A 27,426-nucleotide genomic window follows, 5' to 3' on the forward strand; every position below is an offset into this window, starting at 1 on the left:
CCTGCTGTATGTGACAAAAACTATCCTCTAGAAATCCATGACTCTTTAGTACAGGCATGTCCAAAGTCTGTTTCGGGGGCCTAATCTGGCCCGCCGTTTGATTTAATCCAGTCCCCGTAGCAGTATACGTCCTGGGGTAAAATCCTAACAAAAGCCCAACAACGTCAATCCTAGAAACAGCTCAACAATCTTGGGGTCAACTTCAGCAACTTTGGTCAGCCCTCACGCATGTTCACTTCATCATATCTGGCCCTCTTTGAAAAAAGTTTGGGCACCCCTGGTTTAGGATGTTAATATGCCTAAACTGCCTCAAAAAACGAGAGCCCAGTACCTGTGTTCATTCCTCCCATGTTCACTCCTCTCCCAGTTGTTCATTAGTAGCAAAGATATCAAGCTCTGGGATTGTCAAAACACCAGAGAGAGGAAGAGCTCTGTAATGAGATCATCATTCAGCCCCCATCATGGGTGAGGGCCAGTTTAAGTTTAGGGATGTCCACAGTACATATTTATTTATTTATTATTTCCATTTATTAATTGCTTCCTTTCAAATATCTCAAAGCAATCTTGACAACAGTTTTTTAAAAAAATTATGTAATTTAAATTAAATAATTAGTAAATTATTTGAAGTTCAATCTAGGCATAATTGCACAGTGATGTACCGTTTAAGCATCATACATAATATGTGGGTGTATAATGAACGAAATCTGGAAGTTAATGCCACTTATATAAATCATTTAAACTTTGCTGTGGAATCCTGAAAGGCATGTTTGGAGCATGCCTGCCTTCACACACACACACACACACACACACACACACACAGTTGCATAACTTCTAGAATACTTAAGATTTGGACACGTGACTTGAACTCCAGTGCTTTGTAAATAATCATACTGATGGATTCTCAAAGACTAAGAAAATAAGACTGAATAATGTAAGAAGTGCAATATGTCTACCAACAGGTTTAGCACATGGAATTAAATGTATCAGAGATAGCCACATTTAATTTGCCTGTCTTGGTTGTAGTGTATTTTACAGTGTTGTTTTCCATCCCTCATAAAAACAACTTACTTTTTGCAATATGTTTACTTAGGCTTGCTATGGAATCCTGAAAGTTCCCATCGGAAACTGGCTTTGCCGAACCTGTGCCCTTGGAGTCCAGCCAAAGTGTTTACTCTGCCCAAAGAGAGGGGGAGCTCTGAAACCCACCCGGAGTGGGACAAAATGGGTCCACGTTAGCTGTGCCTTATGGATACCTGAAGTAAGATACTAAATGACTTTCTAGGTAGTAGGTAGATGTTATGTAGATGAGATATATTTGGATTTCACCATGCCAGGTACTGTCCAGAATCATCACCTGTCATTCATGCCAAGGATTATGTTGAGCACACAGGACTTAAGGATGCCTGAAATTAAAAGCTTATTGTTGAGCACTGTGATCTCTAAACAGTCCATTCATACATTCAGAACCTTCTCCATGCAATGTGCTATAATTATCCCCAGGGCTATTCACACTACAGTTGTAACATGCATTGCAGGCATTCCATGGATACACCTGCAGTTTCCTGGTAGCAGTTTTCACGGTTTAATTCTGTTTCACACATTACATGGTTGATGTGTCGAATTTAGTTTGTATCAGAGCCACCCTTAGAGTTCTGTTCTTATCCTTTGAGAAAATACAGGATGGCCAATAATTGGTGTGTTCTGTGTTGTGCTCAGGTTAGCATTGGATGCCCTGAAAAAATGGAACCCATTACGAAGATATCACATATCCCAGCAAGCAGATGGGCTTTGTCATGCAGTCTTTGCAAGGAGTGCACGGGAACATGTATTCAGGTAAGCAGTTATGTATAGTCAAACTGTGCACCACCCATATCAGAAAGATAAAGAAATTGTTTTAATGAAATGCATGTTGAGAGTCACTGGCAAATAATATACACAAGCAACCAAAAGGCACAACCTGTTAAGCCTTGCTGGGTGTTTATAACCTTTGATTGATTGATTGATTGATTTCATTTCTATACCACCTTTTTCTTCCAAGGAGCTCAAGATGGTGTACATGGGTGTCCCCCCTGTCAGAATGCTGGGTGGTGGTTGCTCGTGAGTAACCAGGCAGGACTCTGACCTGTCTTTTACAGGTTTTATTGTGCAAACTATTTACAGTGCAGATATACAAGGTTCATGTCAGTCTTAGTCACTTGCAGAATCCGGGAGTTGCCCCTTCCGGCTTCTCTCCCAACATAAGAACTTAGACACCCCAAATCTCCGCCTCCCCTCCTTGTGTTTCACCCCTCTGCGCAAGCTTGGCGACGGAGGTGGCGTGTGTGCCTCCTGGCCAGCCGGGCTAGGTGAGGTGCTTGGGCTCTCAGCAGCATCTTTGAGCCCTCTCCTCGCTTGGCTGGCCCCTTCCCTCTCTTCTCCACTGAAGGCGTGGCTTTTCCCCTTGCTAGAAGAGGAACTGCTCCTTAGAAGCGTTGGAGGCTCCCTGTATTCCAATGGTGTCTCTGCCTCTCTCCCCTGTTCCAGTGGCAGTCACCTGACACCCCCCAAAAATTTACATCCTCACAACAGCCCTGTGAGGTAGGTTAGGCTAAGAGATGGTGACTGGCCCAAGGTTACCCAGTGCCCTTCTTGACTGAGTGGGCGAACCCTGGTCTCCCAGGTCATAGTCCAACCTGCTAACCATTATGTTACTTTACATTGACCCCACTGGCTTTTATCTCATGTGCAGCTTTTAGTTGGAAGGGAAAGGAGATGGACTCCCCCTCCTCTCCTCTCCCAGTGTCTCCATGGAGTCAAGGGGGTTTGTGTGTAAATTATTTCCCTTCCTGTCAGGTTTTGCAGGAGGTAGCAGCAGAATGTTGATCTTTTTTATCTTTAGTTCCCAGGTAACAAGATATGCCACTGAATACAGTGGAGTGTTCTTTTCCACTTCTTTTATCACAGTATTTTATCTTATCCAAGCTCACTTTGATCTCTAGGAAGATTACCGAAGTGTTGATCTCTGGGTCCAAAGGGAGGATCTGTCAAAGATTGTTTGTATGTTGAGGCTGCAACTGTCGTGAGACAGCTATCTGGTGGAAGGAAAGTCATGTGCTATATGAACAGAAAGTGTGAAGCCACCACCATAACGTTTGGGGCATTGTGAGGGAGAAATTTTAAAGCAATCCCTTTTAGCCTGAAGTGAAAGCTCTCACACACGTTTCATTAAATCTTTCCAACATTTGATTCAATTCCATTTGCGATGGCTCTGGGTGGATCTGCTTATTCACCCTGCCAGATGGAGATATTCTGTCATAATGGCAACTGCTTTTGAAGAACGGAAGGGCAGGGAAACGAGACGGCTACACTTGGCAGCGTTGGGTGGGGGGGGGGGGAGAGAAAAGGAAGAATTCAGTTTTCTCTGAGACTTCATCCTCTTAGCTCTGGCTCGCGTGTTAGTTTTGAAATGCTCTGAGCTGAGTGGATTTGCATGAAAGGTCACCTGAAATGGAAAACAGGGTTTTATTGTCTCCTTTGCTGACATCCCACATTTCATAAGTCTTCATAAGACTGACAGTTGAGCTTTTGTTGGCACTGGCCTCGTAAGAGGGAGAACATTTTCACCAAAAGAAGGAATGAAAGAAATATGTAGATGATTCATTTGTTTAAACGTTTAAGCAATGACTAAGCATCAAACTGAAACATGGGGGGGGGGGGGAATTAGAATTCAGATCTGCCCCCACTCTCATCACATTAGGATTGCAAATCTCATTATTTGTGTTGATGTAGCATCTCCATCTGGGTTTGCTTATGCAGGTGAAATTTAGCATAGAAGACTCCACAATAGCTTTATAAAATAGCTTTTGGCCAAAGGCGGGGGGTAACTTTCCTGAAACCTTCCAGGCAAAGGGATCAAAATTCATGCAGCTCAGTGAAAGTGACAATAGCCAGGGACTTAGTGGAGAAAAGTAATGGAGTAGGTAATGGAGTAATGGGGTTGCTAGGAATTGTGTTACTTGTTTTTATAATCGTATACAAATCCTTCCTCCTTTACTTGTATGATTATATTACTATGACCCACCCTGGAACCTTATGGTGAAGGTCAGATAAGAACTATTATAAATACATTTGTTGTTGTTAAATTTATTACCCACTCTTCGCCAACAGGTCTTGGGGCGGGTTTCAACAATCTAAAATTAAGAATTAAAAACAGTTTAAACGGTTTTCAGCCATAGGAGTACCTTGGGCTCACAGGCAGAGCTGTGTCTTGAGCATTCTCTGAATACTCTATAATGAAGAAGCCACATGCACCTCTGTAAGAGGGGCAGACACAGAGAATGCCCTCTCCTGGGAGGTGGCGCTACCAAGAGGGCCGCCTCTGCTGATTTTAACATCTGGGAAGTGCTGTAGGGAAGGAGGTGGTCTGGGAGATAGTACCTTTAGGCAAGGCAACATCAGTGCAACTACACTGGTTTAGAGGTTCAACGGTGATACAGAGGATCATTCACAATAACCACGTTGGCGGGTAAACATATGACTTTGGTTTTCAAAGGGGCAGGGATATGCAAGAGTACAGTACTAAACAATTCCCTTTTTGAAGACTAAGTCTACAACCCTATATACACATGAGTGTAAATCCCACTGAACTCATTAGGGGTTTTTGAGTAGGATTGCACTATAAGACATCTCCCTCCATGGTTTTTTTCTGGGGGGGAATACATTTTTACTGCTTGCTAGAAATATTTGTGGTTGTGGTTATGATAACACTGATTGACTTGCACAGAATGCCCTCTCAATGCCCAACCAGGAAGAGGTATTTGCCATGGAGATGGGAGTTATGGTCCAGCGCTACCTGGAGAACAGCATGTCACTGCCCTTAAACAATGAGATAGCAGTATTCCAGATAATCAACCAAGTTCTTTTTTGATAGCATCTAAGAATTGCCCTCTTTTACTCTGAGAGTAATCTCTCCTATTCTTAAAACTCATAATCTGTGGCCACTTAACATTCCAGTACTCCTGTGAATAAGGGAAACCAAACAACCCCAGTAAGTCAGGGATTCATTATCCTAAACATTCATGGGTAAACACTGAGATCCAGTGCCAAGGGCCTTCTGGCGGTTCCCTCACTGCGAGAAGTGAGGTTACAGGGAACCAGGCAAAGGGCCTTCTCGGTAGTGGCGCCCTTCCTGTGGAACACCCTCCTATCAGATGCCAAGGAAATAAACAACTATCTGACTTTTAGAAGACATCTGAAGGCAGCCCTGTTTAGGAAGTTTTTAATGTTTGATGTTTTATTGTATTTCTAATATTCTGTTGGAAGCTGCCCAGAGTGGCTGAGGAGGCCCAGCCAGATGGGTGTAGGCTTAATATGAGCATTAACACAATTCCCAACTCCTTCTACCTTTCAGTATATTCTTCCCCCCACTCTGCTGTAGGGTTTTATTCTGCTAGCTGGGCTGGAGGAGGGGAATAATGCATCAATAACGTCTTCATTATCACTTTAATGCAAGGTTCTTTGGTAGCTACTGCTGAACAGGTACTTTTCGTTGTTGACCTGTCAGCTCAGCTTGCTAATTATTTCCTATTTGCATTTCGGGCAGAGTCCCTGACAACTGCTACTTGCCATCTGTCAGAGGAAACCCAGGATGGGTGGCATTCTGTTTGTTTTATCTCTAAGGTAGCGCGGATAATCTTTCCTTCATAAAAGGACACTGTGTAGGCTGTTGTTCTAGCAAAAGTCATAAACAATTTAATAATGATATTAATACTGTTTGTGACGCAAATAGGGAGGGGAGGGGAGAAACCGAGATGCATTTATTTCAGTAGCTTTGCTAAGCCGGAGAGGCCCTTGCCCATCTTTCATCTCAGCACTGCAGCTAGTTGTGTGCACAACAGCACAAAGGATCTTTCCAATCACTCATTTTAAAGTACCCCCAGATGTTACTCCAATATAAACACAATTGGCTCCATCAGTAGCTATCTAGCTATGTATGCAGTAAAATTACAGCTTTGGCTACCGGACAAGAAAACTCAATCAAAGCTGTTTACTGCTGGCAAAAGCCTGTAACCTCAAAATGCAATAACACTTAGGAAAGTGACTCCGCTGCATCTTTTCAACATAGTCTCCCATCCCCAGCCCAGGTATTTATATCAGGCAGGCCTATGATAAAAACCGCATGATAGCAGAACAGCATTGCTTTACAAATCTGGGCACGGATACTGTGCATCCAGCAAAATGAATGAGAACTCAATACCCCGATCCTTAGGTCATGTCTGTGTCAGTGCATCCCACCACATCTCATCCCTGTATGGAATGCAGTTGAAAATATTTGGTTAGATCTGCTGTTTAGGGACTATCGGATCACCACCCAGGACAGATTTCTGTTAGTAGCTCCACAAGTGGCAGAGTGTCCCATAGCACTGTTATGGCTCTTTTGCCCTCCTTAAGATGCTGAAAATATGAGGACCAAACCTGACATGTCAGTATCAGACCTCTTTGTTTAACCCTATGTCTTCCCCAGTCACAGGGATAAGGGTCTGCCTTTTTAGAGGAAAGGGAGATGCTTAGGTGAGGGGGAAGTGAACTCTCTTTGCCCCAACCTCTTATATTCCCTTAGCATCGTCTCACCAGATGTTTTTCCTGGAGCTCAGCAGAGGAGAAAAGCACCTTAAGGGACCAGTGGGGCAGAGATAAAGCTGCACAGAGTGTGCATTTAAAACTGAACATAAAATTGTTTTTCCTCTTCCCTGAAATGCCCTCACACTCAATTGAGTACGTGTAGTATCCCGAAACGCTTCTCAACATCCTTCAGGAAGTGTCCCCTTGCGTTAATGCGATCATTCAAGCTGAAGCAGCCATGGTTCTTAACAAATATATCTGAACTATGTAAACTGCTCAGTGTGGTGTCTTCAGCAATAAGGTCTTCAGAACAGCTCCTTATTGCTGTTTAACTGGCCATTAGCAGCTGGAATAGACTGATTTCTTATGGGTTATGGCTTAAATAATTACCTGACACTCGGAGCTATTAAAAAACAGTTAATGAATAGTGGGTGGATCCATGAAGAGACAGCAGAGTTACATACAGCTAGCTGGGGAATATGTTATATTGGGTAGGAAATGGCACTTCAGATGTTGCTGCCTGGGGGAGGAGGGGGACAGAACAAATTAGATAGGGAGGGCTTTAATAAAATTGTTTGATTTTTTTTTCTTTAAAAGAACTGTTGACAGCTATTTAGCGACTGCAATGAGCGTTAATCAGTTAATTTTTATGTTACTAGCTTGCCAAAAGCTTGAGGCTCACTTTTTTCTCTCTTTCTTTTTAATATATAATTAGAGGACATATATCAAAGGGGAAGATACTGTTAAAGGTCCAGTCTTTCCAGGGGCATTGCAAGCCCCCAAGAGTGTAGATTTATTCATGAACTTGTGACCCAGTCCGCGACCCAAAAATCACATTAGCTAAGGTAGTTCAAAAAGAACAGAACAATGAGGTAGAAATTCTGGTCTCACCACCACCCTCATAAACACACAATAATATCATATGAGTGTTTCAGAAGGGCAAATGTATGCTTCTGCGCCATTAGTACTTTCGTTGCTCTGTTTTATAGGCAAAGGCAAAATCTCAACCAGAATTATTTGGGGAGTGGGGGAGAGTCTCTAAAGTCCATTTTCTTTCTACTGTTACTGCATTTTAGTACAAAACAAAAACCAACCCACTCATTTATCAGAACTTCTCCATACCTTGCTCCTTTTATATTAGGGTTGCACAGCCTGTGACTCTCATCATCACTCACCATTAGCCTTTCTGACTGGGGTGGATGTTTGTTGTGGCCTCAGAACATATTATGGAGGGTCACAGGCTCCTCTCCCCTGTTTTGGCACATGCACTCAGCTCTACTCAAAGGGTTAAACATATTACTTAGTTTAACAGATTACTGTCTATGTCAGCAATGTTTGTGTCATATATAAATACCCTCACCTTGGGTATTTACCTCCAGGAACCCTCCTTGGAGGAAAGCTGGTGTAGAAATGTAATAAAGTATCCTCATTTTTTTTGGCAGTGGCAAAAAAAAAAGTCTTATTCACCATTCAGACATTACAAGTAAAATGTTTTTTTCTGACACTGTTTTACTGAATTCCGTTTTCCTTGCCCTTCCCTGTGGCACAGTGAAAAAAGGATTCTGCAGTGTTGGAAACTGGTACATGTGGGATAGGTTTAAATGGGTAGGAGAGGATATATTGATTGCAGTTTATCCCACCAGGCCCCCATGCGTGTGGGTTAACAGAGTTTGAAAATCCCATCTTTGGCACCTCAATTAAAAGAATAGGAATTAGTCTGCAGGGCCTCCCTTTGGAGAAAGTTCAACTATAAAGTAAGCTGGCTTCCCCCTTCTTACCCCACTTAACGAAGAACCAGGCAACAACTTGTAATGTAAGTTTAAAAATAAGATTTACCTACTTTATAATCATGCTTTGCTTCACAGCAACAGTAGCAGCAAAAGCCCCATACCTAGAGCTGCAGCAAGCAGGGCCATGACTACATCCAGCACTAATCCTCCAGGAGAGGAGGGGAAATGATGTAACCCACAGCTCTCTCTACCAGTTGTATTTCTGTGGTCTGAGTAGACACTCAGCAATTGCCTGTCAGCAGTACCGCTCTATGGTATTAGCCCCTTCTCCTGCTAACTAGCAAGGAATATGCATTAATTACGTTTGGCTGCTAATTTCCCACAGTTCCATAATTCATGTTTGTTGTTGTTGTTGTTTAGTCGTTTAGTCGTGTCCGACTCTTCGTGACCCCATGGACCAGGCACTCCTGTCTTCCACTGCCTCCCGCAGTTTGGTCAAACTCATATAGTTCATGTTACCCCATGCTAATTAGTATTATATCATAGCTAGCTGACCTTTTGACCAGCACACTGGCTTCAAGTATCAATAACTTTCAAAATGTGTGCATGCACACGAAAGCTCATACCAAGAACTAACTTAGTTGGTCTTTAAGGTGCTACTGGAAGGAATTTTTTTATTTCAAAATGTAGTAAGCAGGGCAAAGGCATGGCCCTTGTGTGCTCTGAATAATTGGTCACCAGGGGAAAATATGGAGAGGAGAAATAAAAACCCTGCATCGTTCTTTTCTGATTTGCAACTTCTCAGGATGTTAATGTTTGTGACATCCTACAGAAATTTCATTAGCCACCTTGGAATCCTTTTGGATGAAAGGCAGTGTAAAAATAAACAAGCCAGTAGGTAGGTAGGTAGGTAGGTAGACAGACAGACAGACAGACAGACAGACAGACAGACCTGTACTTTCTCTGGGATGCAGCTTGTTAATGTGAAATCAGTGCACTCTTCCTGCCCTTCCCCCCCAGAAGAGAGGCCACCTGGACAAGTTTTAAGAAGAGCAAAGAAAACAGCAGATCTCATCTTCACCCCATTCCACATAGCACCTCTTCCTGGATGGGCTTTCATTCTATTTTTGCTAGAACAAGGCTTCTGAGTGTAATCAGTGGAAATATAATAACAAATTGGGAAAACTTGGCCTGGCCATGCAAAATACCTGACCATCACACTGAGCCAATTTGGTGGGGCACAGGATCAGCTGTGCTGTATAATTAAATATCTCCTCAGCAAAATCAAGTAGACAGATCCCATGAGGAATGTTTACATGAAGGAAAAACAGCAAGAACATAAACGTAATGTGTAAGCAGGCTGTAGTTTACTGGATAGAAATGCACTGTGGAAGATGAATAGTGAGAGAGGGCATTATGGAGGGGTATTTTTCCATCTCAAGAAAAGTGAGGGGTCTGAACAGAGAGTAATGGGGATGTGGCACTTTCCACCATCACCCTCCGTTAATTTTACTGCTAGCTTTAATTACGGCAGGAAATATTTTGCTGTTGGTACTCTTGTAAAAGTGATCCTAGTTAACCATGAAATGGTTTTACAAGAATACTCAGGTCTTCGCTCTGCTTTCTCCCCCTACCTGTTGCAGTGTTCCATGCCTTCCTGCATCACAGCCTTCCACGTAACATGCGCCTTTGAACGCAATCTGGACATGCGGACGCTTTTAGCAGAGAACGATGAGGTGAAGTTCAAGTCCTTCTGTCTTGAGCACAGCAGCGGTGCCACTAAGCCACCAGACGAAGCACGGACGGATGCAGATCAAGGCAAGCTGGATATGGAAAAAGTAACGCTGAGGAAACAGAAGCTCCAACAGTTGGAGGAAGACTTCTATGATCTTGTGAAGCCCTCTGAAGTGGCTGAGAACCTTGACTTGACTGAGGGGCTAGTGGATTTTGTCTATCAGTACTGGAAGTTAAAGAGGAAAGCCAATTACAACAAGCCTCTAATGATGCCCAAAACAGATGAGGTGGACAACTTGGCTCAGCAAGAGCAAGATGTGCTGTACCGACGCTTGAAGCTCTTCACACACCTCAGGCAAGATCTTGAAAGGGTGAGTAGAATTACAGGCTTTGTGAAATGTTCTGCTGTTCTCCCGTTTCTAGTAATTCTTTAACTCCAGTGGCCTGATTATCCTAACAATCACTTAAACTTCACAGCGCCCAGGCATAGCTTCTGTTCTGATCGCTATCTGTATATTCATTTTCGTTACGATTTTTACTCAAGGAGTTCCATATTTTTCATTTGCCTGTCTAGATCATCCTTTTGTAAAGATAACGAGAAAGGCCCCAGCCTTCCTCTTTACCTTGGAGCTAGCGAGAAGGCAGAATTTGTCCCCACAGCTGAGTGAGCTTCCGAGGGTTCAGTACAACAGTGGAGAAATTCCCCACCCCCTTTCCAACTCAAGAGAGGAAGGTTTGGCTGGCACATGGATCCTCTTGGCCACATGGGACCAAAATGAGCACCAAACTTTTCCTCCTGTTCCTTGGGTAGCTTATGTGACAGAGTGAAGGACTCAAAGCACTTTTGTCAGCCAGAACCAAAACAAGTCCCTGCTCCTCTTCCCCAGGTGACAAATGAGGGCTGCAGTCCTGTGTATATTTACCAGGGTTAGGCACAATCAAACTTTACTTCCATGTAAACCAAAAGTTGTGGGTCCATGCTTACTCCAAGCAAGCACAAAAATCAAATGGAAAAATGGGGGTAGGAATTGCGTGTGTGTGTGTGTGTGTGAGAGAGAGAGAGAGAGAGAGAGAGAGCGCAGAACAATACTATCTGTTGTAGGTCCATGACATGGGGTGTCTTTCAGCACAGACCCATTGGCTTGGTTAGAATTAGCTCTTGAAAAGCTCAGTAGGGAAGTCAAATACCCATAAATCCTGCAGTCCCTTCCACCCCACCACACATTTTGGTCCCTCCTAAGCAAATTAAAAGCACACTGCTAGGATAGCATAGACAGAAGGGTATCTTTTCTCATTAAATTTATTCTTTGTGATTAATTTTTATAGTAGGAATCAGTTTCTAGATAAGGCCAGGGAATGCTTTGTTAATACTCTTTTCAAAGGAATGGTCAATGTTTGTGAAGTTGCTCAGTGTAACAATTTATGATGACAGACCTTCATCTACTTTTGTTTTGCCCTACTTTTCCCCTGCTGTGTCTAGTGCAGGCTGTGTTGCCGCATGCAAGACAGTAAAAGGAAATTTATTAGAGTTCTGCTTTCTGAAGTTCCACGTTGCCAGAACTCTTGGACTCTTGTAAATTTCTCTTTTATTAGCTATGCATACAAAAACAAACAGTGGCGGAACCAACTGTGATGCTACAGAAAGTAGAGGAGGTGGGGGCAGTAGAGGAGATGGAGTTGGCACTGCATAAACAACTGAGGAGATGGAAGACACAAAACAAATTGCCTAGTGAACATCTCTTGAGAAAGGAAAACACAGAGAAGCAGAAAGGAAAAGCCAGGAATGGGAAGCAAAGAGGATTTAATAGTGCATGGAAATAAATGTACAAGGGGTAAGCACTGACAGAGGATATTGCAGGTGTCATCCTTGTGACGGACTGCCCTAGTTGTGCCAGGTTCAGAGGTGAAACTGTGGAGGTTCAAATAAGCCATGAAAATATAAGATCCGTCCTGATCAGGGAGGAAGATGAAGAATCAAAGCATTTTGTAAAACACTGTATTCACACTTAATTTTGATTCTTTCGCCTAGGATTATATGTGTGCTTATGTTAAAATGTATCGCCTGCCTTTCTACCATAAACAGTACTCAGCAGAAATGCAATTCCTGATCTCTACCATGTGAAGCTGGGGGACTTCATGCATTTTGTGTATAAATGCCACTGGGCCTTAGGAAGTGTTCTGTATGTAAGAGATGAAGTGACCCAAAGAAATTGCTCTTCATGAAGGAATTTAATGCTTCACTTTAAAAAAAGACACCTTTTTACCCCCTCAAAAAAAAAAAAAACCCAGCTAGTGTTAAGTTTCTTCCAACTCATTATTATTTCTGCACCAGCTGCTGCTACAGTCTTGAAAACAGGTTTGAAACCAGCATCATGCCCCCAAAATGCTATCCAGATCTCTTCTTATGATGAGGATGGGGCACCTGAGGCCATCCTGATTTTGTTAGATTCAACCAGTCCAACAACATCTGGAGGACCACAAGCTCCTCATCCCTGTTTTATGATGTAATTCATGGTCAGAAACCTGTTTTCTCTGCTCTTTTACAAATATTTTAATTGATATTAAAAACTATATAAGAACCCAAATTAACTTTATCCATAAGATACAATTGCATCTAGGACAATATTGTTCATAAAAACCACTATTGACACCATTTCAATTCAAAAGAACCAGGAACAAGAACAGGGCCAAGAAGAGGAATATCACAACACTTGAGTTGAGGCTAATAGCTCAAGTTCTTTAATAAAGTACTAGTTTTTGTGGAGCGGGTAAAGGGGCAGGATCCTGCATTAAACAGGAACAGTAAGTGACAGATCACAGGATGAGGCATGGATTGAAAAGGGGGGGGGGGGACTCTTGCCAATCTGAAATATCTTTAGAATTGGACTAAAAGATTTTAAAAGTGGAATAGAGATTTCCTGAACCAGATATAACCTTTATCCTAGATGACATGATTATGCATTGAGAAACTGTGTTGGACTTACAAGATTGCTCTTCAGCCATGTACATTCCCTTCACCCTTTATTTTCTTCCTGTAACATAGGAAAATGATTCTCTTGCCTACATTTCTGATCTCTGTAATTTTAGGGTGTAGAAGCTGTGTTTTTAGCAACAAAGACAAACACAGCAAAACAATCTTCCACCGAGAGCCACTGTCCTAACTTCCCCCGAGACTCAGTGAATTCAAAACAATGCAGCTGTAAAAATTAATTTATCTTAATCAACTTCAGCAAAGCTTCATAATCTTTCAGTTACTTGACAGAGAAGTGCAGCTTTTTTATGGTGTGTGTGTAGTTTTAGCAATGCTGGTGAAAGTAGTTAAATGGCCAATAAAAAGCATTTTTCTCTTAGATATATAAATTAAGAAACTGAAAGACATTCTAACATATATCTTGCCAGAGGCAGCTGTTTCCCTTGTAAAGAGATTTCAGTCTGATGTTCACTTCAAACCATAATAAATCGAAAGGTGTGTGTTAAAATATAGATCACATAAAATATATAGTGCATAAATCACATTTCTACACTTGAGTCTTGAGTATTTATTCTTACCGGTTTTTTCTAAAAACTTTTCCACCTCTAAAACAGGACCTTCCAAAATTTCTTGAGATAATACTAACATTTTGTATGGGTTTGCAGTCCAAACCATGTAGGTCTGACAGGAAAGTGCATCACTGTTAGAGCAGTCATGATACGTTTATGCAGATAAGATGGTATTGTTTTGCACCAACTTCCTTCTCTGTCATCCACTTTCTTATTGCTTCCTCCACCAGTTTTATGGTGGGACTAGGAGCTGTCTCAGTATATTTCAATGTGTGTATTATAAGACCAAGCAAGCAATGTATAGAAAACTTCACCTAGGGATCATCAAAAAGAGCATACAGGATATATTGACAGTGTGAAGACTGCTTTCTAGGGTGTTTTACAGATAAGACAAACATTTTACTATTTAAACCTTCTTCCATAAAAACCTACTATTCCCGTTACAGTGCCGCCCAATTTCTAGACCCACCCGGTTTTTTTAATGCCACAAACCTCCCATCATCCTCTGTTGGTTCACCTCAATTGTCCCACCTTTCACAACTAGTTGTCCGCATTTCTTTTAACCCGTTTTTATACCACACCATTCCCAGTCTCTGTAGTCTATTTTCACCACCAGGTTTTGATTCTAAGCAGTCCATAGTATTTAGTTTAGAGACTATCTTTGCTTTATTGCCCTGGGTTACAGCCTGAAAGTTCATGTAGAGGCCCCTTGTTGGCTATCTTCAGTTACAGATATTGCAGCTGGGGAAAGTGTCAAAGGAGTTGCAAAGTGTAATCATGGCTTGAGTTGGTATAAATTTACAGATCTGAACCTAATGCAGAAGTGGACTATGTGAAAGGGAAGTTCACAGAGCAAAGTGGACTATCCACCCAAACCTAAAGTTAAGGAGGGCAGAATATCTGGCACAATTCCTACCAATAGGCAGCTATTTAAGCAATGATTGGTCTCCCCACAAAAAACCAACAAAAGAAACATAATTGATAGGTTTAAAATAAGCATTCTTTGATCACTGAGTACCCACAGGAGTTAGAAAATACTGAAAGCCTCATCTATTAGCTGGAGGTGTCATATCTTATAGTATTTAAGGCTTGTTCCCGTGAGCAGATTGATTCTTGTGTTATTATTCAGGATTAGCTGTCCATGTAGGAACTACTTAATCCTGTGAGTGCTTAACCAAACTTTTAGCCTGATCCTACCTATGTTTATTCACAACTCAGTCCCACTGAGTTCGGAAGGCTTTCCTCCCAAAGAAGCATGCATATGATTATATCCCTAAAAAGTAATTGTGCAGTAGGAGCCAAACCCAGGAGCTGTGTATTATTGAAGCATTGTATTGAATCCAGGATTCGGGCTACTGCACTCACGCAGGACCTTTGTTGCTTTGGCAATGGGAGAGCACAGTCAGAGCTGCCGTGAATAAAATTATAAATAAAACTCACAATTATATCCTCATAAGATGATTGTTTTTAGATTTGGTGCACAATATGCATTTTACCAATCTACTCAAACCCTTTTAAAACCTTAATGAGCTTGTATCAGTAAAGTCAAGCCCTCTGCTTTTGCATATTTAGTTCCCTTTGAACTGTTACAGCACACATTCGTTTCAGGAGGGTGTTCTTTTTCTGGCTAATTAGGACTTATTGAGGAATTAGTGATATTTTCAATTCACTTTTGATTGCTTTTACTTCCAAACTGACATCATATTTTGTATTCATGTTACTCCAGGAAGCCTTTATTTAAAAAAAACAACCCAATAAAGACAGAAAGAAGGAAACAAAACCACCCATTCACAGATGTGACAATTTTAAAGTATTCCACTGTCCTGTTTCTTTGATTCTTTTGCCCCTCACATTATTGACCTTGATAGACCAAATTAAGAAACTGACGCGGGTGGTGATGTGGGTTAAACCACAGAGCCTAGGACTTGCCAATCAGAAGGTTGGCGATTCGAATCCCCGCGACGGGGTGAGCTCCCGTTGCTCGGTCCCTGCTCCTGCCAACCTAGCAGTTCTAAAGCACGGCAAAGCGCAAGTAGATAAATAGGTACTGCTCTGGCGGGAAGGTAAACGGGGTTTCCGTGCGCTGCTCTGGTTCGCCAGAAGCGACTTAGTCATGCTGGCCACATGACCCAGAAGCTGTACGCCGGCTCCCTCAGCCAAAAAAGCAAGGTGAGCACTGCAACCCCAGAGTCGGTCACGACTGGACCTAATGGTCAGGGGTCCCTTTACCTTTTTTATGCGCTGTCCCAGTCTAGATTCCATTGTGTCTTAGGGTGGTAAAAAGCCCCCATGCAAAGCAATGTGTGTTTTGTCAGAAAAAGGGCACCTGCATGCTTCACTGGGTCAGTTTTTGCTTGCAAAACTGCATGGGCATTTTTTTACCTGGATATGTTAATATAGATAGGGACAACAAAGCACCTCAGTGGCAAAAAAAACAAAAACCAATAGATTTCAGGGGTATTTTTTCCCCACCAAACACCTTTCAGAAGCAGAAAGAACCATAAATTGTAATACCTTAAATTTTGGGACATCAGTTACTATTGTGCAGGTGACAGTCTCCTAGAAGGATTACATTGTAGGTCTACTCTGACATAAACACTGCAGTGAAAATGCACCCAGTCTGGATGCAATTTTCTTAACTGCACCCAGAGAAAAGAATAATTGTTTGAGTGCAGGGTTTGTCCTCCTTAATTACATAAGGAACAGGCCCTTGTTTTTATTTGTCTTGCTGGTTATTTACAATTAAGATCCAGGAAGCTCACTGCCCAAAGTCTCACTCACATTAATTCATCAGTGAAGACAGAAGAAACCCAGATAATTGGGCAAGTGTAAATTCATGGTGTTTCTTTCACCATATAGCTTTCAAAAAAAGCCTCTGACAAGCAAGCAAACAACTCTGTTTACTATTTTGGTTCCAGCTTGCAGAGATTAATGGTGAGGGGCAGATCAAATGTGATGCTAGAGATACACAGGCTCCTAAATACTTGCACTGTTTTGTAAAAGCTTACCAAAGGGATGCATAGTCATGGATAGCCAAGGCTTACTAAAGAGATGGATATTCATCTCCCCCACCAAAAAGCGAGGGGGAAGAATGAAAAATGTTATGTGAATATCATTCTATGTCTGTATAAATTACTGGAAATACTGTTGATGACATTGTGCATTAAGCACTCCAGTGAGAATTTACTTTTCCTCCCTACGTTCACGCCATCCCACAGTTTTTCTTCAGAAATACAATGCTGTTATGAGGGGGATTTGTTTATTTATATACACATAGCCTAATCCAGTCAATTGGCCTACAAACATGGAATCAAGCTTCCACATGCACAGTCCCTAGTTGGAAGAAGATTCATAAACACAAGTAGATGTAAACAACAACAACAGCAACAACTATATTTATACCCCAGCCATCTGGCTGGGTTTCCTCAGCCACTCTGGGCAGCTTCCAACAGAATACTATATTAAAAACCATGATAAAACATTAAAAACTTACCTAATCAGGACTGTCTACAGATGTCTTCCAAAAGTCAGATAGTTGTTTATTTTCTTGACATCTGATGGGAAGTCCACAGGATGGGTTCCACTACCGAAAAGGCCCTCTGCCTGGTTATATGCATTTGTGATCCATCTATTAGGGCTGCACACGCATAGCTATTGGGAACTCTCTTTTTTCTGGAGTGGGTGGGGAGGAGCTGAATTTAGTCATTTTTCCTACCTTGGACACTGTTCCTCTTGTGCAAATACTTTGCTGAATTCAACACCCACCCACCCCTTTTCTTTACTTGCTTGGAGATCGCTTCAGGACTTTTTAATGTACAGTGGTGCCCCTCAAGACGAATGCCTCGCAAGACGGAAAACTCGCTAGACGAAAGAGTTTTCCATTTTGGAGGTGCTTCGCAAAACGAATCTCCTATGGGCTTGCTTCGCAAGACGACAATGTCTTGCGAGTTCCTGCGGGTTTTTTTTCCTTTCCCCCCCTTTTGCTAAGCCGCTTATCCGATAAGCCGCTAAAAGCCACTAATAGCGCTAATCCGCTAATCCATCAATGGGCTTGCTTCGCAAGACGAAAAAACCGCTAGACGAAGAGAATCACAGAACGGATTCTTTTCGTCTTGCGAGGCACCACTGTAAATCTGTATACAAATTTAATGAGCTAAACATCATGCAAGACACAGAGTTTGTGCTTAAATTGGTTCAGAACTTCTTTTTGGTTTTGCTTATTTTGGGTCCCCCCAAGTGCCTGTTATACACAGTTGTGGGTAAGGTCCTGATGAAATAGCACAGTTTCTTAAAAGTTTGATGCAGGTAGGAGGTGGCAGGGATTCTGAAGTAGGGGTCTCCAGAGAGATTTTTTGTTACGTGAATAAAGCTTTATTTTCATACCAGCTGCTGTTATTGTTCATGGGCATGAGTGTAACAGCATTGCACAGGGCTTTAATGAATCAGAATTTGGCCCAGTTAGTATATGAATGAACCAGGGCAGACTTAGGTCAGAAGAGGATGGGTATATTTAGATGCCTGTAAAGTCTATATTTACTTCACACTGTGCCTCTGACTGTGTGACAGGGTGGCTTAAATCATCAATGAAGTCCTGTTAGAGATTAGCAACAGGCTTTTCATGCCCCTGTACTGATTTGGAAAAGCAAATGTTAAAAATCAGGAGCTCTTCTGCTTGACGACTGATCTTGAACTTCAGGGGTCAGGGGTTGAGGTCTCGGACCCCTGCAGTTGCCTCAGCATGATAATGTGTCGGGAAGTAATTTGACACTTGAACAGCTCTTTTTGGTCTGTGTCTGGGCTTTGCTCTCTCCTGAACAGCTATGCTGTTGAAACAGGATAGCCAACTGGTACAAGGTTTTCTTTTACCACTGACATTCCCTCTGCATACAGTATTTATGCTGAATGGAGCTTTTCTCTGAGGGGGATTTCTTGCAACTGGGTCATCAGTCACTGGTGAAATGACAGCAGCTCTCCTGAAGGAAGCAAGACAGAAGTGACCTTTGGGTGACTGGGTTTGTTTTAGAAGCACTGTCATTTGCTGTACACCTGCCAGAGAGAAAGGTGTTATTGTTTTCTGTGGGTTTTTTGGTTTTTTTTTTAAAGAAGCGTTTGGAAAATTCTGTGGCAGATTGTTGTCCGTGGGGACAAACAAAGCCAGTAGTATTAAACCACATCCCCTGTCTTAGCACTATGAAGAGTTGTGGTTTTTTCCACTCCTTGTAAACCACAATCCGTAGCCAAAGTTTGTTAGTGTACTGATCATGGTTTGTTGGAGTGAAACAAACCATAATCCCTGGTTCGGATATAACACTTAAGCCAGAGTTTACATGCTAGCAGGGAGCCGACAAATAGTCCAGAAAGATGCACTCATGGTGAACCATTAACTGTGGTTTACCATGCCATGCAAAGTGGGCCACTGTATCTTTTTGACATTTGTAGATCAATCCTGCTCCTCAAGGCTCCAGCAGTGTCTGCAAACTGAGTCTTTGCTGTATAATTCTCTTCCACTATACAAAGCTATTACTAGCAACACAGGACCTTTAAACGTAATGACAGAAAAACTTGCTGCAGTTCTACTGCAGAATTCCATAAAAGTACTATTTTATATAGACACATCCTGAACCAAGCTGTATAATTAAAACAGTAGGTTTTAATTATATTAAACGTATCCTACAGATGTTGTGATTTTAAAGTTCATTCCCGTTACCAGAGCCATGCTCAAACAAAATAATGCATTGTACCAATAGCTCAATCTTTTTTGGAAGGAAGGACAGCTGGGCTGCCTCTGGTCGCACAGTAGTTGCCGGCTTGAGAGCGGTTGTACCATAGTGGCTGGATTTTGAGCTTGGACGTGGATGCAGAAGACCCAAAGTCCAATCCTTTCCTATCTTTGACATTCATTTAGTGGCCTTGGCCAAGTCACTATGTCTCAGCCCTGCCTGGCTGACATTGTCATATGAGAAGGATATGAGTTATTGTATGAGAAGGATAAAATGAGACACTTTCATCTCTTCCAGCCTAGAACTTTGTTGTGCCCTGCAAGTGTAGGGTAGAAAATTTTCCTTAGAAGAAGCAGAGACTTATTTGTCAATAATTATTAAAAGATTCAAGACACAACAGAGGTTTTCTTACCCCAGGCTATGACTCATTAATATTTGCTAGTCATTGCAATTGCACAACCGTCAAGACTTGTAGTAAGTACTGACAAAGTTCACTCTTATGCCAGGCTGTGTGAGGTTTAGCTTGAGTGGCAATGTCACTCCACTCGACTCTGCTGACTGATTTGACTGGCCACCAAACATGTGCGCAGGAGGGCCACTGGTCGTATTGCTGCCGGCAGAAAGCCCCACAGCAGGGTTTCATTGGCTCTTGAGGTGGATCATAGCTGTCTGCTTCAGGCCCAGTCCGGAACCAGTTGCTGTTTCAGGCTGCAGCAGGCATGGGAATTGGGCTTGATCAACTTGCCCACCCTCCCCTCTGCTGTGACTGCCATGAGTGATTAGACTGCAGATGCAGTGATGGCTCCACAGTTCTGCAAAGCCCTGTCAAGAGTTGGCACTGCAGCCTTAGTTACAACTAACATTAACTGCATTGGGGTGTTGGCATTTCCTAAAATGGTCTTCTAATGCAGAGCAGACATGTTAGCTGCAAACATTTCCCAAAGGCTTCAATATTGTGGGCAGGACTTTTTTTTCAGCCGGAACTCAGTTCTGGAACCTCTCAGTTGGGCGTCATTGCCATTATAAGAGAACAAGGGAGGTATTCATGGTGAATGCCACCGCTTTTTCTAGAAAAAAAGTGCTGATCTTGGGTAACAAAACATCACCCTTAACTAACAGAGACATAGGTAGCTTACCGCATTTTACTTCCTCTTTAAAAGAAGTTACTTTGACTCTCCCCAGCACCAGCCATGGTCTATATATTATGTTTATAAGAGTTTGTAAGCTTCCTTAAAGTTTCAAAAACATGCAAAGAAGCAGTTAAATATTCCTTAAAGGCAACCTAAAATTAACAAGGACCCAGAAGAAATAATATTTCCTTTGTTTTTCTTTTTCTTCATGGAAGTTCTCCTGATTCAGAGAAAAGGGTCTTGAGAAAGTGAATTGTTTAACCCAATTTAAAGGCAAGATCTAGGGAGACTCCCCCACCCCAAGAACTAGCCATGTGTAAACTGGAATGTGCAGGTTAAGGTTTTGTTGTTGTTGTTGTTTTTTAGTAGTTTGGAAACTGTAGGATTTAATTCAAGCCTTCTTATTTTAATTATCTTAGCTAATATGCTTTGATTTTGGTTTTATTTTCTTGAAAATGTTTAAAGAACTATTTTTGAAATGATTAGTTCTGTTCATTCCTTGATCCCTTGGATAGTCTTTACACCACTATTTCTTCTCTGTTTCCTTCATGAAGTTCTCTTACACAGTCCCCATTAATTTCAGTGGGGTTTGCATAACTCCCCAGTGACTGTTGCCCCTTGTATCTAAAATGGGGACAATGATGTACTGCCAAATGTTACTATGAGAAAAAATGAGAAGTGGATTGCAAAATACTTTTTACATTAAAGGCACTGCACTTACCTGCACTAAGGTATAAGAAAGTACAGGGACTTATTTGAGAGAGGTACTGCTGCAAGTTTTCCAACAGGGTGCCTTCTGACAAGTGCAATTTGCACATTTCACCTTCCCTCATTCTTTCACCATAGTTCTTGCTCTCATAACCAGAAGAACCCACACTTCATGCCATGTGTAGTCCTCTCTCCTGCCCTCCACAGATCAACTCCATTCCCGGATTAAGACTGGACAAAATATTTGTGGCATCTTGTGTTCGCAAACAATTGCTGCATGAAAAGGTAGATAAGCTACCCCCCAATCCTATTACATGAATTAGATGCCAGACGGCCTCTGCTGATGGTCAAAGGCAGCTTATAACAGCCTTTGCCTTGAGCCCAGGTATAGAAAACCTGCCACTCTCCAGATATGGCTGGACCCCAACTTCCTCATCCCCAGCCAATTTGGCCAATGGTTGGGGATGGTGGGTATTTCACCAACATCTGGAGGACCACAGCTTACCCATTCCTGCTTTAGGTTATTGTCAGTTATTCATAGGTATCTAGCTGATAACTGATCCAAGAGGGTGATGTTTCTTTTATTGGTAGTTTTTTGCCCGCAGTATTTGCATTATTTAAACTGCCTCCAGAGTGTACAAGAATGCAGGCATGAAAGATGGAGAAACAAAGTGTGCCATGGAAAGATTTGATCATGATAAACAAGAGGGCAAGGATAAGCAGAGAAATGGGGTGGCATTTTAAGTAGCTGAGATGCCAGTGGATTTTTGTCAGAATTCACTACTAAAGTAGAAACCGGGCTTATTCTGTTTTGCAGGTTAGGAATCTCTGTTACATGGTGACAAGGCGAGAGAAAATGAAGCACTCCATTTGCAAACTCCAGGAACAGATCTTCCACCTTCAGATGAAACTTATTGAGAAGGACCTTTACCCAGGTATATGTTCCTTCTGGGGCCCAAAAAACCTAGTGTCAACATAATGATTACTGCTGATGTGTTTGCTGTATTTATTTATTTGCTATATTTATTTATTTTTGGTAATGGGTATGTATGTGTTCCTGTAAAGATGCATTAATTCAAGAGCTTAATTTCTAAATATAAGCTGCAGGGGCTCAACTTTGTTGGATGTCATACTCACTCCCTCTTACACTTCCTCAAGCCAGTTTAAATAAGGAACGGTCAGAGATTTTTTAAAAAAACAACACTTAATGTCACTATGTTAAGTCATAACATGACTTATAAAAACATATTTTTTGTTATAATAGGAAACTACCACCTAACCATTCCAGAGAATTAATTATTATTCATTTGTAATGCCAAGCCATGAAAATCTGAAATGGTACTACAGTTAATTGGTTTGCCATTAGCTACCCAGGGTCTAGCTTACTTACACAGTAGAAGCTGTAGCTGTTTAAAAGGTAAGCCAGTGTGTCATCACCCAGCTATTAATGGGGATAAGCAACAAGGTTCCTTCTGAACATATAGGAAATCATCTTCACATAGTTAGCAAGACATCAGGGCAAATCCTTTAATTTCCTGATTTGCAGAAGAACCTGATATCGCAGCTCCGGCTGACCCTGTGCAAACAAGCCATATGTCACATCTAAGGTAGAAATTAGCTAGAAATCCTAACTGCATTAGTTAAATTCTGTTTAATCAACCTAACCTGTTATGAAATCCTATTGCAGAAGCATGCTGTTTGCTTCCCACCTTCTTTGGATTATTATTGCTCATCTTGGCCCCCAAGGCTCTAGACTTTAGTGTTTTTAGTGGCAGCATCTGGTTCGCTAGCATGGTTTGCCAGCAGTTACACTGGCTTCCTGGCAACTGCCTCTGACTCTATTAAGGATCAAAGGTTGAACTGCTGGCAGCTGATCTTTTTGCTCCTCTTTGCTCTTAGCTTTATCTGCAAATTAAGTTGTGGCTATCCGTTAATAAGGAGAGCCTTTAGGTGCATGCAACCATCGGAAGATTTTAAAAATAAGCTCCTTTGAAAAGGCGCACACCCAGCCAAAGAGCACATAGTTGTTGAGTCCATATCTTGTAAATTGAAAATTAAAAAAAATCCCCTCTTGCAACAAGAGCACAGAACCCAAAACTCAAAGCTATGTAACATTTTCTCCAGAAGGAGCATCTGGCTGTCTGGCAGAGTTTCCAGTCAGTTGTTGTGTTTGTGGCTTTGGAGCCTCCTCAGAAGCCATCACGTGGTTAGGGTTTCTTTAGGACTGTCTGGACCACATTCTCTTTTGCTGAAAGCTTTCTTCTCAAGTTCAATTTTGAGGGTCTGAGGAATGTGTTACCTGAGAAATGTGCGGTTCCACGTTTGTTTGACCATGATGCAAACTTTCTTTGTGCGCAGAAGATAAGATCCCATAACTACATTTATGGCAACCCAAGCAGAGGCAGACAAAAGCTTCAGAAAACTCACCACATCAGGGACACCAGTGTAGGGCCCTCCAAATCCTATTTTACAAGTCCCATCAGTCCCTGCTAACTTGACCAGTGGTCAGGGATGATGGGAGTTGTAGTTAAACAACATCTGTTAGAATAGACTCCTGGTGTGAATGGATCACTGTGTTTTTACCTTGTATACATTTGGGATCATCATAGAAATGTCACAGATCTCCTGCTGTATACTTGTGTTTTGAGGCATGGTGTTTACAGTTTTTGCAGTATTCATGCATCGCTCGCTGCCAACTGGGGATCATTGTTTATGCATCTAGTGGGCTCTGGTCCAGAAATGTTTGTGCCAAAAGTAATATGTTAAACTGCAGTTCTTACCCTGGCTGCTGCCTGGCAGGACTTAACAGAGCAGTGGGGCCACAGTAGGATGTGCAGCCCTCTAGGTGGGTGGGGACATCCAAATGACTGATGCTGTGATCATGCCCAGATCAGCATCCAGTAGGTCTGGGCTGGCTCAGCCCTGGAACACAGGCAGAAGGGGAAACTTCCCGCTGCCGGAGGCCAGCAGGGCTGGCACAGGGACATCCAGGACAGCACAAAGGGGGGTTGGGTCACAGTATTTTGTCAGCTGCTGTGTAGCGCTCTTTTCTCTATAAAAAGAGAGCATTAACAAAGGAAAGAAGTCTAAACTCAGCCATATTTTCTTCATTATCTTAAGTTTTCTTACTGAAAGGAAACGACAACAATATAACAAAGTGTTAGGGAAGTTCCAGAATTTCCAGTGGGTTTAAGGTCACCTAATTCTGTGCCTGATTCTGAACGATGTGTTTTCCCTTTTTTTAATGGCATGACTCATCCTATTGCTGCAACAGTCTGTGGGGGTCACACATTTCATAGACTTAATTTGCTAGGGTTACTTCCTCATTGGCTAATATTTCACTTCAGCGTGTTTGTGCAGATTTGCAGATTAGGTTGGGAGTCAGGTGTCAAACGGGAGCCTGCATAGCAGAAAAGGGGAGTTATATTTATGCTTAATTATCGCCAGATTGAGGGGGTTGCAATAATTGGGGGACATTACTTAACAACAGCATTTCACTCAATTAATGGAAATAAACGGGAAAATAGAGATAGCAGTGGAATTAGAACCACTTTGGAAATTCTGTGTCCAAACAATATTGCCATTAGCAGAACTATTAAGCGGGGCGGGGAGAACAGAAGGTGAAGGTGGTAGGGATGTCATGAAAACCTTCAGTGCATCAAGAATTGATGCTTATCCCCAGCAGCAAGTTACACAGTGACTAAGGGAACAAAATTCATTTCAGGCTGAATAATTTAGAGTCCTTCTTTGTGAACATTCTATGGAGTGTATATGTTCAAAATAGTGCTTTGCCCTTTTTTCTTTTTATTTTTTTGCAGACCTTGAATTTTCAGTAACTGTAGTAGCAAAAGCAGCCAGCATTCTTGAAAACGTGCAAATTTGCAACAATAATTTATTTATTTTAGTAGTTCTGTTTGAATACACTAATAAATTCTTGTGAAGATAGCAATCATCATGACAGAACTAATCAATATAACCTACCTACAAGAATATTCAAATATTATCTTGGAATTTCAGTTCCTATATTACATGCAAAATACAAATGACTGGTATCCAGAGAGAGTCATGGGTACTTCTGCACAAGCATGGGTGTGGTTAATGATAGCTGAAAGGAGCCTTGTGGACCTCCAGCTGTTGTTGGACAACAGAGAGTCCTTATCTTGTCTGTGACTCCTTCCCTACTCACCCCTGTCTTTGCTGCAGAATTTGGATCGGAGCTTTTTGTTTGCGTTCCTTACACAGAGTATATATAGGCCTGCATGTAATCAGACTTCAGATAAGGGAACTGTTGTTTATATAGGGTGATAATGGTAACCTTGAGAATTCAGTTGAACTATATTATCCATGAGCCACATTTGGATTAGAAGTGTGTTAATATTGCATGTATGCTTGGGAAAGACTGTCCCCACCTGCTAATCTAGCGGTTGTTCCTGCCAAAATAAGCTGTCAAGGAGAATATTGCAGCTACCATTTGATTCACATGGCAGCTTCCATGCCGGTTTTGTAATTAGCCAGGATGTTTTGGTGCAGGTGTTTTGTTTCAGTCGCCTACTCCAAATGGTTCACATTTGCCAGCTTAGATTTTATTTTATTTTTTTAAACAGGAGCTGAACTGATTGGAGCCGAGTTGTCTTTTCTGTTTCAGTTGTAGTTGAGATTTGACTGCTAGCCTCAGGTGATGCAGACTTCCACAAAAGAGCTAGTGAGATTGAGAGAGACTTGAGACTGAAGAAGCTCTTTCCGGCTTCCTGTTAAGTGAAGTGGAGCTTTGCCAGTGACAAATGCGGAAATGGGATCAAGCCACAAATATCAGTTCTGTGATTTAAGGAGAAATTGCAGCTTCACTAGAAAAAGCAATCTCTGCCATGAACACAATCATAAGGCAGCATCTTTGTTTACTGCTCTCTATGATTGTAAGCCTTTAGGCAGAGCCTCTCCCCCGCCTCCAGCTGGGTAGAGCACCTAATTATTTTACCGGTTTTAAAAATAGTTATAACAAGAATACATGGGCCTCATGCTTATCTCCCCATTTATACAAATCCAACCTCTATTTAAGTGAAATAGGAATTTGTTTTTGTTTTTCTGAGACTGATATGCAGATCATTCACATACATGCCACTCTGCTTTGGCAGTCACTAGCTAGACCTGCGATAATCATTTTCACACATACTTTCTACTTACAATGTGTTTGGATAAATAATCACTCTTGCCCTGGGAGTTTAATTTTGGCACATCATTTTGTAATCCCAGTGGTCACAGAGGCTATTAAGTAACCCCAAGAAATGCATGAGAGTTGCATTTCACTCTTTTGATCTGTAGCCCAGAAGCCTTTACTTCCAAAACAAATCTGTTTTCTTGGAAATGTGCTTAAAGTGGCCTTTCGTGCTGTCACTTGTGGTCACTTTGGAAGCTTGGCTTGTGAAGGATGAAGTTATGGAAACTCTTGTAGCTTGTCCTATATATCACAGTGTAGGTTGTATATTCATGTGATACTCCAATAGGCAACTATATAAGGGCTATTAATGGCACAGGTTATGGCCCATGATAATCGGGTTTGCGGTTGCCACTAGCCAGGCCACCCTGCCAGCTCCTCCTCCACTTTGCAAGCAGGAAAAAAATGCATTATCTGTAGCTGCTGAAGGAGTAGTTAAATACAGTGGTACCTTGGGTTAAGTACTTAATTCGTTCCAGAGGTCCATTTTTAACCTGAAACTGTTCTTAACCTGAAGCACCACTTTAGCTAATGGGGCCTCCTGCTGCCGCCACGCCACCAGAGCACAATTTCTGTTCTCATCCTGAAGCAAAGTTCTTAACCTGAAGCACTATTTCTGGGTTAGCGGAGTCTGTAACCTGAAGCATATGTAACCCGAGGTACCACTGTAGATGCAACTTTTCTCCTTCAATGTTTCTGACTAGTGTCTTTCCTCTCAGCACCCCTAAGAACAGCCAGGCAAGTTTCATGGAAGGAATAATATGTTACCTGGCCTCTCTCTATCTTTTAGCAAGTAGAAACCATATCTGGGGTGAGAGAGGGCGGAGAGACAGATAACCATCTGGACCAGGAGCATGCTGCTGAGAGTAGGGGGAAGATAGCCCCCCCCCCTCATTTCTCTTGAAGCTGCTTATTTGTACAGTAAAGGAGGACTTGTGTTTATGCAGCCTGTAAGTGTATTTCCCGCCCCCCTCCTAGTTGGGCAAATACTAATTTGCAGGAAGAAATTGGAAAAATATATCATGGGGCAATGGGAGACTTAACTCTGTTCC

General features: G+C 42.0%; 1 protein-coding gene and 2 long non-coding RNA genes across 7 annotated transcripts in view; 1 reads left to right on the forward strand and 2 right to left on the reverse strand.

The window, feature by feature from the left end:
- Positions 1-27,426, forward strand: part of JADE2 (jade family PHD finger 2) — a 144,600-nt gene that overhangs the window by 107,011 nt on the left and 10,163 nt on the right. For all 5 annotated transcript variants that reach the window (XM_083487983.1, XM_083487982.1, XM_083487981.1 and 2 more), the window contains exons 7-10: positions 1,091-1,258; positions 1,717-1,833; positions 9,974-10,435; positions 21,980-22,097. In XM_083487983.1, coding sequence (XP_083344109.1) covers positions 1,091-1,258; positions 1,717-1,833; positions 9,974-10,435; positions 21,980-22,097 — 865 coding nt within the window. The remainder of the gene's footprint in view (positions 1-1,090; positions 1,259-1,716; positions 1,834-9,973; positions 10,436-21,979; positions 22,098-27,426) is intronic.
- LOC310699778 lies at positions 2,047-8,518 on the reverse strand. The gene is made up of 3 exons (XR_014522244.1): positions 8,441-8,518; positions 7,723-7,875; positions 2,047-3,481 (listed from the first exon to the last, which is right to left on the reverse strand). It is a non-coding gene; the product is annotated as an uncharacterized lncRNA (long non-coding RNA).
- Positions 16,873-19,616, reverse strand: LOC310699782. The gene is made up of 3 exons (XR_014522248.1): positions 19,429-19,616; positions 17,746-18,650; positions 16,873-17,431 (listed from the first exon to the last, which is right to left on the reverse strand). It is a non-coding gene; the product is annotated as an uncharacterized lncRNA (long non-coding RNA).

Source organism: Podarcis liolepis, assembly GCF_965112155.1.
Source record: "Podarcis liolepis genome assembly, chromosome: 2".
In the NCBI taxonomy this organism is placed as follows: domain Eukaryota; kingdom Metazoa; phylum Chordata; class Lepidosauria; order Squamata; family Lacertidae; genus Podarcis; species Podarcis liolepis.